The 16,557-nt window shown below is 46.4% G+C and overlaps 1 protein-coding gene across 4 annotated transcripts in view; it reads right to left on the bottom strand.

The window, feature by feature from the left end:
• The window catches only part of PLD1 (phospholipase D1, phosphatidylcholine-specific), a 41,543-nt gene extending 27,315 nt beyond the window's left edge, over positions 1 to 14,228 (bottom strand). For 3 of the 4 annotated variants that reach the window (XM_010006587.1, XM_010006604.1, XM_010006579.1), the window contains exons 1-9: positions 14,075 to 14,228; positions 13,604 to 13,731; positions 13,169 to 13,314; positions 11,868 to 11,976; positions 10,031 to 10,096; positions 4,565 to 4,623; positions 4,010 to 4,102; positions 1,450 to 1,602; positions 370 to 519 (exon numbers count right to left, since the gene is read on the bottom strand). In XM_010006587.1, the coding sequence (XP_010004889.1) occupies positions 370 to 519; positions 1,450 to 1,602; positions 4,010 to 4,102; positions 4,565 to 4,623; positions 10,031 to 10,096; positions 11,868 to 11,976; positions 13,169 to 13,314; positions 13,604 to 13,731; positions 14,075 to 14,228 (1,058 nt within the window). Of the gene's footprint in view, positions 1 to 369; positions 520 to 1,449; positions 1,603 to 4,009; positions 4,103 to 4,564; positions 4,624 to 10,030; positions 10,097 to 11,867; positions 11,977 to 13,168; positions 13,315 to 13,603; positions 13,750 to 14,074 lie in introns of all 4 variants that reach the window. The other variant, XM_010006596.1, reaches the window with a different exon arrangement.
• Between the last annotated feature and the right edge of the window lie 2,329 nt (positions 14,229 to 16,557).

Genomic DNA, 16,557 nt, shown 5'->3' with positions numbered 1-16,557 from the left:
AGGAATGCCTTCATGAAAAAGCATTTCTGGTTTTAACACACCATCATCCTGCCAATTTTATGTGCATCCAAATACCATTTTTATCATTACGACAATAAACACCCAAGGTGTTCAAATTCAAACACACTGTACATGTAAAATGCCATTGGCTGTGACAGGATCAGAACACTCCTGTCAGCAACGCTGCTCATCTGCTCCCAGAGATGGAAGCCTCACTTTTTCCAACTTCTCTAATTACTGTCAGTCCCTTCAGCTACCAAACGCTCCCAGCTCCATCCACCAGACTCAGGGCAGGCATGTGCTGCTCCTGCTGCAGGTGAGGGTCTCCGAGGCACCCTGACCCAAGGGCAGCCTCACCACAGTCCTCACCACTTGACCAGCGTGTTCTCCTGCACGGCTGCGTAGGAGCCGAAGCGATGCTCCGTAAGGAAGTCCCTGCCATGCTTCCGAATGAACTCGTCGATGCCCTGCCTCCACCACTGGGCATGCCTGTAGCTGTTACACTTCAAAATCAGTGACCTGTAAAACACAGAAGACAGCTGGGGAGAGAGGCTGAAGCCACGTGCAGTTAATTGGGCTGCTCTTCGATGTCTACACACAATAAATGCACCGACATCGGTCATTTGGTTCATGCAAAAAAAGGCTTCACTTGGCTGTTTTGTTTGCAGAAGAATCAATCAACAGTGAACTGATACAAGTGACTACCACAGTATTGCCCTGCCAAATATAAAAGAAAATACCCAGGATTTAAATTAATTGCATCAACTTAACTCAGAGGAGAGATAGATTAATTTATACTGTAAAGTGCCACAGAAATGGCAAGAGGAGAGGAAATGGCCTCAAGTTGCAGTAGGGAGGTTTAGATTTGGTATTAGAAAAAACTCCTTAACTGAAAGGGTTACCATCACTGGACTGGGCTGCCCAGGGAGGTGGCTTGAAAGACATGGAGATGCAGTGCTGAGGGACATGGTTCAGCACTGGACTCAGCAGAGTTAGGGTAAAGGTTGGGCTCCACAATCTTAAGGGTCTTTTCCAACCAGAATAATTCTGTGTGATACCGAATACCTCTTAATCCCAGCTAGCAATTCTTTTGGGTAATACTCCAGTTGAGATGTAAAAGAACATGTTCCTGCTTGCAGCATCAAGGAACAAAGTGCCTGGGAAATTACTGTAATCAATTGCTGCAACTCAACATGCCCGAGCAATAACCGCAAGGAAGGAGGAGCGGTGGCTGAGGCTTCACTTGCCTCATTAAGAGGTCGGAAATTATGAGCATTACTGGCCAAAGCCCCAGCAGGTATGATCACACCAGCAGCCACCCAGGGCTGAGCTGCACCACCTGAGCCTGGTGCACCTTTGTTAACCCCTCCCGGAAAGAAGTTCATCCTAACAAAAAAAAGACAAAAGCAAAGAAAAAACAAGAGTCTAAATAAAGTCTATATCTCTTACCTAGAGAGATTGTCAATCTGCAATCCATATTTAGTTTCTGTTTCCTTCTGGCCTATCTTAATGTTGAATTCCTTATCTACCAGCAGGACAAAGGCGATGGCCCCTGAGTCTGGCTTCATATACATCAGGAAAGAGTCCTTCACCAGCAGCCACCTGCACAGGCACAGCAACCAGGTAACTTGTATTTCACCCACACTGGTCTTCAACACGTGAACCATAAAAGATTAATAAAGTGGAAAGGTGTTTCCCCCAAAACAAGAGCAAATCACTTATCAGGGAAAGGAAAGCCTTCAACTAGAATATTAAATATATTTCCAGGAGCTAGTCCAAGGTATGGTTTTCTTAAGCAGAAAAGTGCCTGTTTTGTTAGCTTGAGTAATAAGTCTGAATTCAATGTAGGACTTAGAATTATTTGCATAACTCCTCTTTACAGAAGTCTTTGAAAAATATAGGTTCTCATGTCTAAAAAACAGCGAGACCCTCCCTGCCCATAAACCACCCACCACTGAGAAAGGGGCAACAAGGGCTCCTCCATCCCAGGCTTTTTTCAGCTTGTATGGTACACAGGAGTTACTTGACATTTCTAACAGTAATTAGGATGCTAGAATTACTTCCACTCCTATTGAAATATAATAACGAGGCATTTTGGAAAGCTTTTATTGCCAAGCAACAGGTACCCTGTTAGAAACACAGGAGAGATGACCAGCAGGTTTTACATAAATAGCGTAGCCTGAAGGCAACTCTGGGAAAAAAAACCAACCCACATCCTGTGAATGGCATTACTAATTTTTATTCCCACTGCAGCGTAGCTGGGGTAACCAGCTCCCTCTGTCCCACATGGGTCTCCACCACCAGAGACATATGCCTCATTCTTCTGCTCACTCAGAAACATCCAAAGCAACAAGAAAACACCACAAAAATCTGTTCATTCTTGTATCTTTAGTAACAGCTCCAGCTCCTCACCTACTTCCAGATCCCATAATTTTTCTTCTTCTTTCAGAGCCCTGACAGAGTTATCCTTTCATTTGGTGCCAGAATACCTCTCCTCCCTATCTGGATGATCATTCCACTCCCAAACATCCCCCAGGCTACACTTCCAAGAGTTTCCCTTTGCTCTTCCCAGGCAGCTTTCCATGCCTGAGACATCCTGCCCATGCCCATCCATGGCATCATTCCACTGCCCTCCTCCAAGTCCCTTCCACAGGCCCCAAGCTGCTATTATAAGTGAAACAGATTTAAGGTACAAGACCTCAACACCTACTGCAAAGCTGTTTTGGGAAAAGGATGCCCTGAGCTTGATTTGTCCTAACAAATAACCCCCTCTGGGAAATACTCCTGTTATCTGCTTATTTATTGCTGCACATGCCATCAGTGCCAGTAGGACGTGGCAGGGATCCAGTGCCCCTCTCGTGTTACACACAATCCCTCTCAAACACTTCTTCCATCCCCTTTTTAGGCTCTAAAAGAAAAATGAGATCCATTTTGGAGCTAAATGTGCTATTGTCTCCCCTAAAGCCTGAGCTCTGCATAACACAGGGTGGATTCAGATAAGAGGTGTTGACAGATAAAGGATTATTTTTTTTCCCCCCCTAAAAGAGAAGAAAGAATTTGAGACAATTTAATGATTTGACCTGGAAGAAGGTCAGATCCCCATCTCCTCCAGTACTCATTATAGGCATTTTCTGTAACATTACATTAAGAAAAATGACCTTTTCTTCACACAAATGCAGAAAGATTTTGCTGGAAGACAGAAATGTTTAAGATAAGCTAACCACAGGAAAGATTTGCTCAGGAAGAGCAAGCTCCAGGAAACAGCCCTTGTGTTTTTTGGATACCAGCTGGTAACACACTCACTCCCCTGCAGCCCACACCTCCCTGCACAGCAGCTCCAGGATCTGTTGGGATCCAACACTGAAAGTAAAGGGATAGGGACAGTGTGTTGTGTCCATTTGCAGCAGGAAGGAACATGGCAACGGGGTGACTTGTGAAAGCTCCCATGAAAACACAGGCACTTAAGCACGTGCAGTAATAAGGAAGAACCAACAGGTTTAATTCCAAGGTTAATTGCACCAAACAGAGCTCCTTACTGCTGCGGGTCACGTCTGATTCAATCCAGCTTCAAAGCAGCCCAGATAATGTATCAATACATTGATTTTGGTTTTGTAAATTCAGAAACTCAGCCAACCAGGCTGTAATCTGGCCAGGGCAGCGTCACCAGCCACGTGCCCTCCCAAAGGCATGGAGCTGCTGGGTGCTCCTGCAGCAGGGAACACTGGGTACAGATCAGGGGATAACTGACATTTCTGCCAGCTCAGAGCTGCAGGAAATCTCAGTTTTCCTCTGGAGCAACAAGTCCCTTCTATGAACTCCAAAGCAGCAGAAAAAAACCCACCATCCTCCACAAAGGAGGGTGGAGGGAAATAACCTATAGACCCTGTCGACCTGAAAATATGTGGCCTTTGTAAAAAAAAAGGAAGAATCTCCCTCACAGACCTATTGAAAGTCAAAAAACCCACCAGGGAGCATGCAGCATCACCACCTTCACCCACCCCAGCAGTACCTTTTGGACCATCTGTAGCACATCCTTCCCTGACCACAGCAGTTGAGGCCTGGTATGCGGTGGCCCCCAGAGCGCTTCATGATCAACCCCTCTCTGCAAGGACAGACAGACACACGGTCAGGACAGCAGCTGGGGTCTCCTGGAGGTGCAGGGGGACTCTGAGGTGGGGGCTATTTGCTGAACCCCCCAGGCTTGTGCCCCTGGAATGGCTCCTGGTACCCCCAGCCACATCCAGGCAGCCTCTGTGCCACTGCCCTAACAGCTGGAAAAAGGGTAAAAATAACCTTGAAAAGGAAATCTCACGGGTTTCAGAAATGCAGGGCCCTGTTTTATTGCACAAGCATGAGAAAAAGCAGGTCAGCAGGTTGTGGGGAGGGAAGGGGAGGAATGCAACCAGCTTCCATGACTAGTTCCCAAAGTTCTACTGTCTCTATCTGAACATTTTTATATCCAGGTGGCAAAATACTCCCCAGTCAATTATTGACAAAAAATAAACCCCATAAATTTGAACAATATTTATATATAAAGCTGTGCTCTTAGTGAGCCATAACTCACATGCCCTTTGGTCCCAAGTCGTGGATGAATGACAGCTGACTTACTCCAATGAACTCCATCTGGGGAAAGAAAGAAAGATTCCCTCATCTTTCATACCCCAAAATCCACAAAACAGTTTGTTTTACCAAAGTGACTTGTCATAAAGACAGAATGTACAGAGGACCCTGAGCAGAATTTCCCCCACCATTGCTTAAGCATCTTCAAGAAGACCAGGAAAAGTAGTTTCGTTGTGGGGTTTTGTTTGCTTGTTGTGTGCTTCGGAGAAAATATTTCAGGCAACCAGGACAGTCAAGATCAAATGTACCACAGGGAGCTACCAGAGTTCTTCCTCCTAGATCACTGGCTGAAATGAGGACTCAAGTTTGACACTGTTTGGGGGTCTGTGAACGTGGCTAGCTGTCCAAATCCACTCCTTCCTCTAGTGCTCCTCAGAGAAAGGCTGGAAAGGGAATGAGCTCACAGCCCCAGCACTGGGAACAGCCTAGAACAGCCTATATCCCCTTTGAGTCCCCTACCCCATGGACACACACCATGTGGTTCAGCCCCTCAATGTACAAGCATCCTCCAAGACCACCACAACAGGTTGCTCCCACTCAGCACTGCACACACCCACTGCTCCATTTGATCCTGGGAGCCAACAATCCACAGAAAAAACACAGTGGGGCAGGAGAGCAAGACAAAACATGCTCTCCATGACTTCTGCTGGTCTGTGTGCAGCAGGGTTAGCCCTGATGGAGGCCAGGAAGCCCATGTCCTGTACTACCAAGCCTACCAGTAAATCTCAAATTCAAGCTCCTTCTGCTTCAGCAGAGACTGCAGAGGAACTCAACGACAGGCAAAGCTGGTGAGAAAGCACAGCACGACTACGTTCACCTCTAAAAATAGGACACTGGTGATTTTGACCGAGCAAGGCTTTCCTTGGCACAGCAGGACATTCCTGACAGTCTGCTGCTGACAGCCTCCCTGGGCCCTGTCAGCAGGGAGAAACGTCTGGCTGGGGTGTCCCATGCAGGACAGGGCATAGGCAGGAGCTGCCCTGCATGGCAGAGGCTTGTCTGCACCCAGACACTTCTAATTTATGATTGCATGAAACTGTCAAGTGCAGAAAGGTGCTGAAGGCAGGAGCTGCCCCATCCTTGGTCAGGCAGCAAGGTGGAGGGAACCCTCTAACCACATGTTTTGGCAACCAAGCCAGCTGGGACCAAAGCCCAGGATTCAACCCACGCTTCCAACTGGAGTGGGGACACAGGGCAGCCTCAGGACCAGCTTCAGGCCATGCCCACCCATGTCCCACCACAGCTCAGGTGCTAGCATCCAGGGAAGGGCGCTCCTCCAAGGTGGCCACTGTCACCTGCTCTTTGGCAAACCAGCCTCAGGGCCCTCATTGGCAAAATCAGGTTTTGCACAGAAATTACACAGGTGGACCCAAAAGTCTGAGACATTTTCACCCACTAAGTATACCAAACATATCCATAAATGTGGGGCAAAAGTCTAGCTTGCAGTAACAGTGAGATCAGCTCAGGTTCCCTTCCCAGCACCATCATTTCTGCCCCACTGAAGCAGCAGTAAGAGAGAGGATCCTTCCTCCTCCTCACACTCTGCGGCTCCTGTGACCTTCCTAAACTTCTCACCACATCAATAAGGCCACAGAGAAGAACAAAGGGTCTCTTGTTCTCTTCTGAGTAGCTCAAGGACATAAAGTAACCTCTATTCAGAAGAGGCACATTTAAATGTCCTCATTTTGAGGTGATTTCAGCCTGTTTTCAGCAGTGGCTAGAACAAGTTATTCCATGCTTTTACTACCAGTCTTGCTATGCCTGCTCTCACTGCATGCTCTGGAAAAGTGCCAGCAGTGACCTACAAACATCTCAGCTGTTTCTGCAGCGACACTCGGCACGAGATGGGCAGCATCTGCAAACCTAGCACGTCCTGCAAGCTCTAATCAGAGATCCCAGAGGCTCATACTTTGTCAGCCCACTGTCATTGCTTCAGAAAACGATTGGCATTCCCCACCAGACGAAGGAGAAGCCAGACATCTCTCTCACACTGGGCACACAACAAACAACACGTGCAAACGTCAAAACCCTTTGATAACGGCTGCAACCAAAAAGCTGACAGCAGAGAAATAATTCTCCTTAGAGAGGCAAAAAGAAAAAACAGTAGGAAAATTACTTGCAGAAACACAACAACTATTACATAAACATGGAAGAAATATTGTCTGGCAGTGCAGCAACCTGCTCATCCACCAAGGAGTCTCTGAAATGGCTGTGATGGTGAGAGGAGCCCATCCAATATGTTGATCAAGCAGAGCTAATTAGGAACACTGGTTGGAAAAAACAAACAAACACATAAACAAATTCCACCAGCTAGGAGGAAAATTCCTGAAGTGCAGCAGAAAAGATCTGATGGAGTGATTTCTTGGTACGATTATTGCTGCATTTGCTATTTTTACTCTCACAGTGCCTGTCAGCTGAGGTGCTTGTCATCCACAGCAAAACAGAGAGGGGAAGGCAGAGGAGCAAAGAGGTTTCATCTCCTTCCCATGGGAATTCCTGCACTGCCCAGCTGCTTCCCAGGAGCTGGCATCCTGCTCTGGTTTCACAGCCATCCACGGCAGAATATTCTAAGTATGAGATACGGACCTAGAGAATGCAGTTCCTATGATGTTGTTGTAGCAATAAAGAGAAAAGAAAAACCAGACAGAAGTGATCAGCTGCAGAAAGACAAGCTATGAAAGGTGGGGAACCAGCTGCAAGGTGCACGAGCCATGGTTTAAACCATCCCATCCTGCCAGCAATGTGGAGCATGTATGATTTATGTAAGCAAAGGAATTCCACAGAGCATATGCATTTCAGCAAGAATTCTGCAGCTCCACACTGTTTCCATTTCGATGCTTGTTTTTAATTTAGTTGGTTAACAAGAACCCCATCCAGAGCTGACCAGTGGTTAGCAAGAAAATTAAAATATACTGCTATGTGGAGTAATATCATTCAGCAACAAGATGCCAGCTATTTCTTATATACAAAATTGGCTCATACTGAACGCAATTTTTTTAAATATATGGAGTGTGTTGAAGTTTCAGTGTAATAGCTAAAAATACCAAAGGGTTGGGTGGAGACCTTTGCAACAGTCTGCAGATCCAAGTGCCATATCAGAGGCCAAACAGCAGCCACCCTCATATCTGAGTTGTTCTTCCTTTGTACTGTGTTTCCTCCACACAAGGTTTTTACACTGTTATTAAAGCTCATGCAAAATGTTACAGATCTACACACTTTGGTTCAACCAAATCTTAGTTTTCATTTTGGTTAGGTACCTTTCAGCTATTGCAGCTCATACAAAAAAAAAAAAAAATGCAAAGGTCCAATTAGGTAATAAAATTTTATATGAAATACAATCAAGTCCGTAGCCCCATTTCCTAATGTTTTTGGGCTATATTGCCTCAATTTCCATTTCCCAGAAAAAGAAGTGTGAGATGTGATTGACCCAAGCAGGCTCTTCACAAGGACCAAGGGTTACACATCAGGCAGGTCACAGCTGCCTTTGCAACTCCATGTCTGAGATCACAAAGAACTTAGGATTTTACAAACACCTCAGTGCACAGATTTGCTACGAGAAACACGCAGAAGTCAAAATGTGCTCCAAGATTAGGACAGTTACAGCATTGGTCAGCATCTAGGAAACCAACTTCTCAACCATAAGAAGAGCAAAGCCCTTAATTGGTTCTGAGGACAAATACAGTTCCAATGAAAATGCCAGAAATCTTCACTTCAGTCTCTTGCTGATAAGGGTTGCTTTGGTGGTGTTGGTTTTTTTTTTTAAAGGTAATATTCTTCTCTCTGTGCTTTCTCCTGGCATTGCCTGCAGGACCCTCTGCACCTAGTGGCACCGCTAATAGAAGCAAAGTCCTCACTGAACACTTGGCTGTGGCCAAATCCAGCAAAAGCCAACAACAAAATGGGAATTTATGTGCAAAGTGACATCTGGCTCCGGGGGCTGGGGACACAAGGGTGATTCAGCGTGGGAGGAGGGGAGCACCCTGCAGCTGCCTGGGCACAGCAGGGCCGCTCGTCTCCTGAACCAGCCCCCATCACAGTAGCCCTCCTCGAACCACAGCCTGGTCTAAACATCACCCACATTCTTACAACAGCAGAAATTCTCCAAAATATTGGGGAAAAAGCAACACCTGCCTCAGAGTGACAAGATGGATCCGCACTGTAAAATTACTCTCCCCCGCGTCGCAGATGCTACTGATCGAAACTGCCAAGTTATCCCCATCTTGCCTTTAGAACAAAAGATGACTGTTTTCCACGTGCAAACTAACACAACTCTTGACTGCATTGGACTTAGCCTGTCCTCAGAAGCAGAACTGTAAGAAACACAGTTTCTCTCAGCCCAGATCTGAAGACTTTCTGTAACTCAAAGCACAACGGCCAACGCTGGACGAGCACTTTGTCCCATATAACAAGCATTGCTAAACACACCAGGCTCTGCAACAAGAGCACATGCTGCTTTTGGGCATTACATCCAACCACAAGCTGCCTAACATCTCCACACAACTGAAATTCTGCAAAAGAGCAGAATTCCTGCTAAACAAGCACCGAAGTTAAGAGAAGAGCTGGCTGCTACAGATACCCTAAGTTTAGTCTACACTTCTGCCGTGTTTGAAAACCAAGTGTTCCCAGTTATTACCCCTCACTCAAAGTCACTAAGCTCTGACAGCTCCTCCAAGCACGCATCAGGTTTTGCTGCTGGAGTAACACAGTCATTATAAAGCCAAGAAAAGGGGAACTAAATTACCATCCCAGGGAGATGTTACAGCTGCAGCTGACAGGTGAGGACTACTGAAGAAACATTTGAGGATGGCTTTCAAAGGAAATGCTTTTGCTTAAAATAGACCTGAAACTGGATTTGACATTTCTCCTCAATATCAAAAAAGACTATTGACTTGGGGAAATAAGCCAGTTACCATCTCCCTTTGGACGTGACAAAACATCTGCAGAGGAGAATGGGTATCACTCCTACAAACTCAGTGTCACCCAAGTCCACTGAAATTGGACACAACAGGAAGCTGAGACAAATTTGCACCCAGGACCATACAACAACCCCAGACCAAAGGGGCAATTACAAATATGGTTTGACTCTAACTGTTCAAGTACTTAGCCTTTCAACTTGTCATCTTAAACACTCCCCAGAATTTAACAGAAACCCACTACACTATACACACACAATCAGCTGCCCGGACTGGACTACTTAGAGGAGGTCATCACTGTGTTACAATGATACGAGTGAGCCATCCACTCTTTTTCCTTGGTTTTAATAACATTACACCCATGTTAGAGAAATTGACTATGTAAAATGACAAAACAGCTGTAAAACATTTTGTATACAAGCTGCATGCCTTCTTCCAATGAATTCAATATTTGTAAAGCAAATATTCTTGAAGCATTTGAGCAAATTTCTACTTACTGTTCCATGGTAGTTCCTGTACATGGGCATTTTCAGGATCTTTGTCAAGTAGTCTTCCAGCTGTTTCTACAATTAAAACATTGAAACTTTAAATAAGATGCAGAAATTTTCATGGGAAAAAAGCCACAAACTGTCTGGCATTAGAAAGTAATTATGAAATCAGACACATTCTTCAGATGGAATGGTTCAATAAATACATCATTATGTGCTCATAGATTATAGCTCAGCAGCATAAACAGCTCAACCATAGGTTGCTTGCTGTTCACAGATCCGTATTTCCACCTTCTATCAGCTGACCTGTTCGTGGGCACTGTCATTTCAGAGGTCAACTTCCTTGACTGAGTCCAAGATTCAGAACAACTTTAAATACAGGTTTGGTCCCTGCTGTTTCTGACCCACAGGAATTGGTTTCATGAGAGAAAACAGCTTCAGACATGAGGAGAAGGCTACAAGGAGACCTTAGAGCACTTTCCAGTACCTGAAGGGGCTACAGGAAAGCTGAAGAGGGACTTTTTACGATGGCATGGAATGATAAAGATGAGGAGTAATAACTTTAAACTGAAAGAGAGGAGATTTAGATTAGGAAGAAATTATTTCCTGGGAGAGTGGGGTGACGTTGGCACAGGTTGTCCAGGGAAGATGTGCATGACCCTTCCCTGGAAGAGTTAAAGGCCAGGTAGGATGGGGCTTCAAGCAACCTGATCTAGTGGGAGGTGCCCCTGCTCATGGCAGGAGGTGGTACTGGATGATCTTTAAGGTCCCTTCCAATCCAAAGCATTCTATGATTCTATGACTTTCATCCTTCTCAGCATTAGCAACACAGCACTGAGTTACCCAGGTGGGCAGCAGGAGATAGATCCCATGGTGAAAGGTGTGGGATTTCCACAAGGAAACCAAGGCAGGGAGGAAAAACAGTACCTAGTGAACACTGGAATAATCTTCCCAGGGAAGTGGTGGATTCCCCAACACTGGCCACTTTTAAGACTCAGCTCAACAAGGTACTGGACCATCACATGTAAGCTGTATTCCTACTCAGAGAGGTTGGACCAGACAATCCTTGAGGTCCCTTCCAACTTTGATTTTATGATTTTTCCCTCCTCTTTTAAACTGACATCTCACTCCTGAAACCTCCCACACAGCAGTGAGCAGTGCACAGCAGGGAGGCTTATCTGCACTGTGCAGCCACAAGAGACAACCTGCCTGAGCTCAGGCTTCAGCAGCCACAAGTCCAGGGAATGAGTGAACAGAAGAGAGAGAACAGTAACTCAGCAATAAACATTTTGGTTTTTTTTACAGACAGTTTTTTTCTTTTTTGCAAATGGTGAAGCTGCAATGAGGAGGTAGGAAGACATCCACCCTCTCCACAGAGGGGCCCATCTGTTAACATCTGATGAAGTGACACAGAACACGTGTGCCTGGCTAAAATTACCCACTTCAGCATCAAGAGCCTGACTGTCATCTCGTGTTTCAGAGGGGCAAAGGACTGAAACCCCTCCGATTTGGATGGCCATGGAGCTGCCTCCACCATGCAGCTTGACTTGGCAAAGTGCCTCTTTAATGTGGAGCAGGTGGGAGGAAGGGAATGGCCACTCCGAGCATCATGGTTTCCCTCAACTGCGGAGGAAATCCTGCGCACAGGCCAGAGCAGCATCCTCCTCTTTGCATGGAGGAAATCTTGGCGTTCTTGTCAACGCTTGAGTTGAGTTTGCCAAGCAAAAGACTTCAGCGGTAATAAACCAAAGGCTCCGGTAGTGTGGCTTTGCAGGAAACCTGTCTGGCACCTCAGAAGACCCCCCGAGCACCCCTCCAGCCCCCGCAGAGAGCGCCGGGCACTCACCCTCCGGCTGGAGAAGTGCTCCTCCCGCACGGCGCTCTCGGCCGTGTGGGGCAGGCTGGGCATCTGCCTCGGCTCCCCCCTCTTGATGGATTGTCTTCTCACCGTGTGGCTGGAAGGAAGAACAAACCCTGACGCTGAGTCTCAGCACTGCGAGTACGTGCACGCCTCAACATCTAACCCTTCTGGGTGCTTTTCCTTTTCCCATCCAAACTCTTAAAAAGCAAGAGGTGGGTAGTCAGGGAAGAGTTAGGAATTGCAAAATAGGACAGATGAGAACATAACAGTTGCAGTCTATCAAATACAAATTCCTAACCTCCATCTGCCCTATCAAACAACTTAGAAATTATCACAAACAACATTTGAAATTTATTTCAAGCAGCAAAGCAACCTTGATGGTCCTCTGTTCCAGGGGAGCACTCTAGCAGCCAGGCTGCCATGGGAAACTCCAGATCTTTGGACTGAAGCATGCTGCCACTATATTTCCATGAAGTTCGGCCATTAGTGTAAGGACGAGCACCACACCAAGATGCCCTAAGAAAACTGACAAAGCAATGAGGCTTGAATGCATAAGATAAATAGAATGCTGGTCAGCAATGCTGAGGAAAAAAAAAAAAAAAAAAAAAAAGGCAAGTGTGGATTCATTTAAGAAGCCAGTGTGCTCCAACTGGCTCACAAATAAAAATAAAACACAGAAATATCAGAGCTTGATTTTTCAGGGTCTTGTTTTGCTCTTTTAAGGAAAAAGTATTTCAAGCCTAAACCTTACTTTTAGGGCACTATGTTCCCCCAGCCCTTAACCCCTCATGTATTCACCTTTCCTAATATCAACCCTCCACATTTCTTTACATCAGGAGGCTCTTCCTGACCCACACAACCTCTCTTTCCCCTTAAGCTTCCAACCACCCCAAGTGTGACAGCCATCCTGGGCACTGACCATCCATGCCAGGGACCCCTACATCCAACCATGGCCAGCAGAAAGCTGCAGAACACCAACAGTTTCCATCTGCATAACCCTTCCCCAAGCTCAAAGAAAATTCAGCTCCAAAGCAGATGACCTGGTACCCAATGTGCTCTTTCAGTCAGCAGCGAGATGGTTGTACCACTTAGGTTTATCTGCTAAATACTTAGAGATTAAGTCTTTTTATTATAACTGCTAAATATCTGTAGACAGTAAGTTCTTCTGCCCTCTCCTCCTTATGGCAATCTAAATGGGATTGGTGAAGCCAAACCAATACGCTATTAAAAGAGAAAAGAAGGTCCCATCTTCCCAAAGCCCACCATATCCATGGGGCTGCACTCACCTCCTGGTTGGAATAGGGATGCGCACGAAGGTTTTGTACCTCAGCAGCTCCCTGTGAAGCTCCTGGAAGTGCTTGAACTTCCTTTTCACCTGCCAGGTGAACTCCCCATGGGTCAGCTCAATCGTGTAAACATTGGGGCTTGGTACCTGCAGAGGAGAACATCACCACAAGGGCTGCAGCTTCAAAAGGAGTAATTCTCCTGCTGCTGCTCACCTCGAGAGCTCTCATTCAATTTTAGTTAAGGATCATTCTGCCTCACAACTTCTTGTTCTGCTTTATTAGGCCTTATAAACAGGAAACTTCTCTTGAGTGTTTTTCTGAGACCCAAGCATTCCCACTTCCTCAGCTCACAAACAAGTATGCACGAAACTAACCCACAATCAGCACTTTAATACAGCTCTCTGGAAGTAAAATGCAATTTCTGGAAGTTCTGACCTTCTTGGTGGAAGTAAAGCGTTCAACTTCCAACACCCGCACTCGAACAGGACATCCCGTCAGGTACGTCTGCGTGCCCGGCTCTCTGAACCCACAGGTGTGGTAGATGGCAGAGAAGGGAATGCATGCTGGAAGGACCACAAACCCTGTTAGCTCAGCAGCCTAGTAACCATCCACAAGGGCATGAAAGCCAGCAGACAGCTGCAACACTTCAACACGGGAACATTTACACAGCAGCACTAATTCCACTAAAATATACCAAGTTTTATTTAAAAGAGCTTGAAGACAAGCTTTCATAGAAGGGACTTGACTTCAAGAGCTTAAGTGCCAAGAGACATGTCTCCTGGTCCTCCAACAGAGCCTACAGCTGGGCTTGGTAAAACCCACTGAGGTTGTATCTACCTGTCAGCACATCATTGGTTCTTACATCAAGGTGGGACATGGGATGAGAACATATGGGTGTTAACTCACCAGTGCCTTTTGGGTCATTTAGCACCTCTGAGTCGACCTCCTCACCATCGAAGTGGAGGTCCCTGGTGTCCAGGCTCTCGATGATGTTGCTCATGTCTGCAGCAATCTTCTTCAGCGTTGATGTAGCTGCATGGCTTTCAGCTCTCAGTGACATCTCAGGGACCCACGCGCCGGAGCCACAGGGGGCTGGGAGGAGGAAGAAGCAGGGCTGTCACCATCTCCTCTGAAACCCTCAGCAGCAGGTGGCCATGCCCTCCCTCCAGATCCTTACCCAAACTCATCCCACATGCCCAGTGCAGAATCTCAGGGACCCACGCGCCGGAGCCACAGGGGGCTGGGAGGAGGAAGGAGCAGGGCTGTCACCATCTCCTCTGAAACCCTCAGCAGCAGGTGGCCATGCCCTCCCTCCAGATCCTTACCCAAACTCATCCCACATGCCCATCCAGCCTGCAGCTACATAAACCACCACCTAGAGCAGTGAGAAATCAAAGGTAGCTTCAGGCTACAAAAATTTCCCCCCATGTCAATGACCATAAGATTCATGCACTCTTGTTGCTCTTCACAATGGAAAATACATAATATTTCACTTTCCAGCTACGAAATCCTGCAGGGGGTTGGTTGCAGCTCAGGAGAACCTTCACATATTGATTTCAAAAGGGAAAGCAAGGAAGTTTCTGCATCAACTGGCCTGGTCATGTCAGAGATTTCTGCAATAACGATGACCCACCAGAAAAAGCATAAATCATATTAATGCCTGGCCAAATCCTTGACCTAACATGATGTCATTTCCCAGCTTTGGCTGCAGGGAGGAAAAGCTCACTCAGAAAATCAGGAGGTGTTTTTGCTAAGTGTTCTTCCTTTGCTTGATCTAGTGATACAAACTCCTGGCATTATGAAGACTTGCTCTATTTGTGTGCACCACACACAATGGCCAGTGGTATCCATGAGTCTCCTGCTCTCCCACAGCTCCATCCTCTCAGCAGGCTCAAAAGTCACAGCCACCAGGACTTCTGCCTGGAGAGGGGGGTCAGGGGCACGCTGATGCCTTGGAGCAACATGGGTGGATGCTGCAGGTTGTCCTCACCCCTCCAACAGCCCCCCAGGAAACTCACATCCCTTAGACTGGGGGACCAGTTCACCCCTGGGACAGCAGGCACGGGGAGGGCGGTGGCTCTTGGAGCTGTTTGAGCACTGACAAATACAGCACTTCCCACCCTCATCCCCACCCACGCCAAGAGCCTGAGTCAGGACAGAAACAGGGAAGGAAGAAGAAAATTTAAAATATAAGTAAATAAAGAAAGCTTTAAGATGTGAGGCACGTCCACTACCACTGACACAAAGCTCTCAGCACTTGGAGCATTTGCAAAGCTGCTGCTTCCTCCTCCAGGCTCTGCAACTCACTGTGGAGCTGCAGACAGTTCTGGTCCCTGCCTGCAGCCAAGCTCCAGCTCCTGGGCATCTACACAGTCAAAAGTCTCCTCAATTTTTGTTCTGCTCTGCAATAAAGGTCACACCTCAACAGCTACACTGAAAAAATACAGACTGGACAAACTGGCAACATTTTACAGAAGCCAACACAAGGGTGCCCATTTATACCCATGGAAGCTCTTACATTGAAGAAACATGTTAAAAAAAACCCAAAACAACTAACATTTCTGATGCTGAATTCTGCAGAGAACACTGTGCAATTATTCTGGAGCGAGTTCCAGAGAAAAAACTGCATATGCTGTAATTTGGAAATAATTTAACATTTTAATAATTCACGTGTTTAGTTGCTTATGAAAGAACATTCTTTATTATAATTTCTTCTTGAAACAAGTACATAATTTTATTACTACATAATACTAATATCATGTAAGGCCAAAACCATGTTGAAATCATCTGCCTTCAGAAAACAAAGAAATAAATCTATTTGCACACAGACTTGATTCAAGAAAACCTGGGTCAGTCTCCTCTCTTCCACCCAAGTAAATGCAGAATTAAGAGTTTCATCATGGAAGTGAGGACTCCGAGATGGCTCTGTCAACTGCCACTGCTGCCTGGGAATGCCACCACAGCACAGGTGGCTTCAGGACCAGACTGGGGACTCTGGACCAGCACCTCACTTCAAAGTATCACCTGAATAACTCCAACACAAAGCCACATGTATCCCACCTCCGTACCCCTGCTGTCAGGGGGGCAGGAAAGGGTTTGCATTAACCCTCACAGGTGAGCTGGAACTGCCACTGTTCCCCACCGCTCTGCCCATCCCTCTCGGTTTCCCTGCCGCAGGAATTCGGCACCGGCACAGCCCACGTCTCCCTCCCCGAGGCTTGGTGGGAAGCCAGTTCTCCCTACCTGAACTGTTACACTTTACCTGTTGCTACCAACATCCCGCAGTGGAATTTAGTTACTCATAAAGTGAATTTCTATTTTCTCCTAGCAGTGAAGTCATTCCACAGGACAGAAACTTGCTTTGGATGTTTTATTTTCTCCCTAGAAAG

The sequence above is a fragment of the Chaetura pelagica genome, unplaced genomic scaffold (assembly GCF_000747805.2).
Source record: "Chaetura pelagica isolate M959 unplaced genomic scaffold, ChaPel_1.0 scaffold341, whole genome shotgun sequence".
NCBI lineage: Eukaryota > Metazoa > Chordata > Aves > Apodiformes > Apodidae > Chaetura > Chaetura pelagica.
Note: the sequence above shows the minus strand (reverse complement) of the source record. Positions and strands in the feature narration are given on the sequence as shown.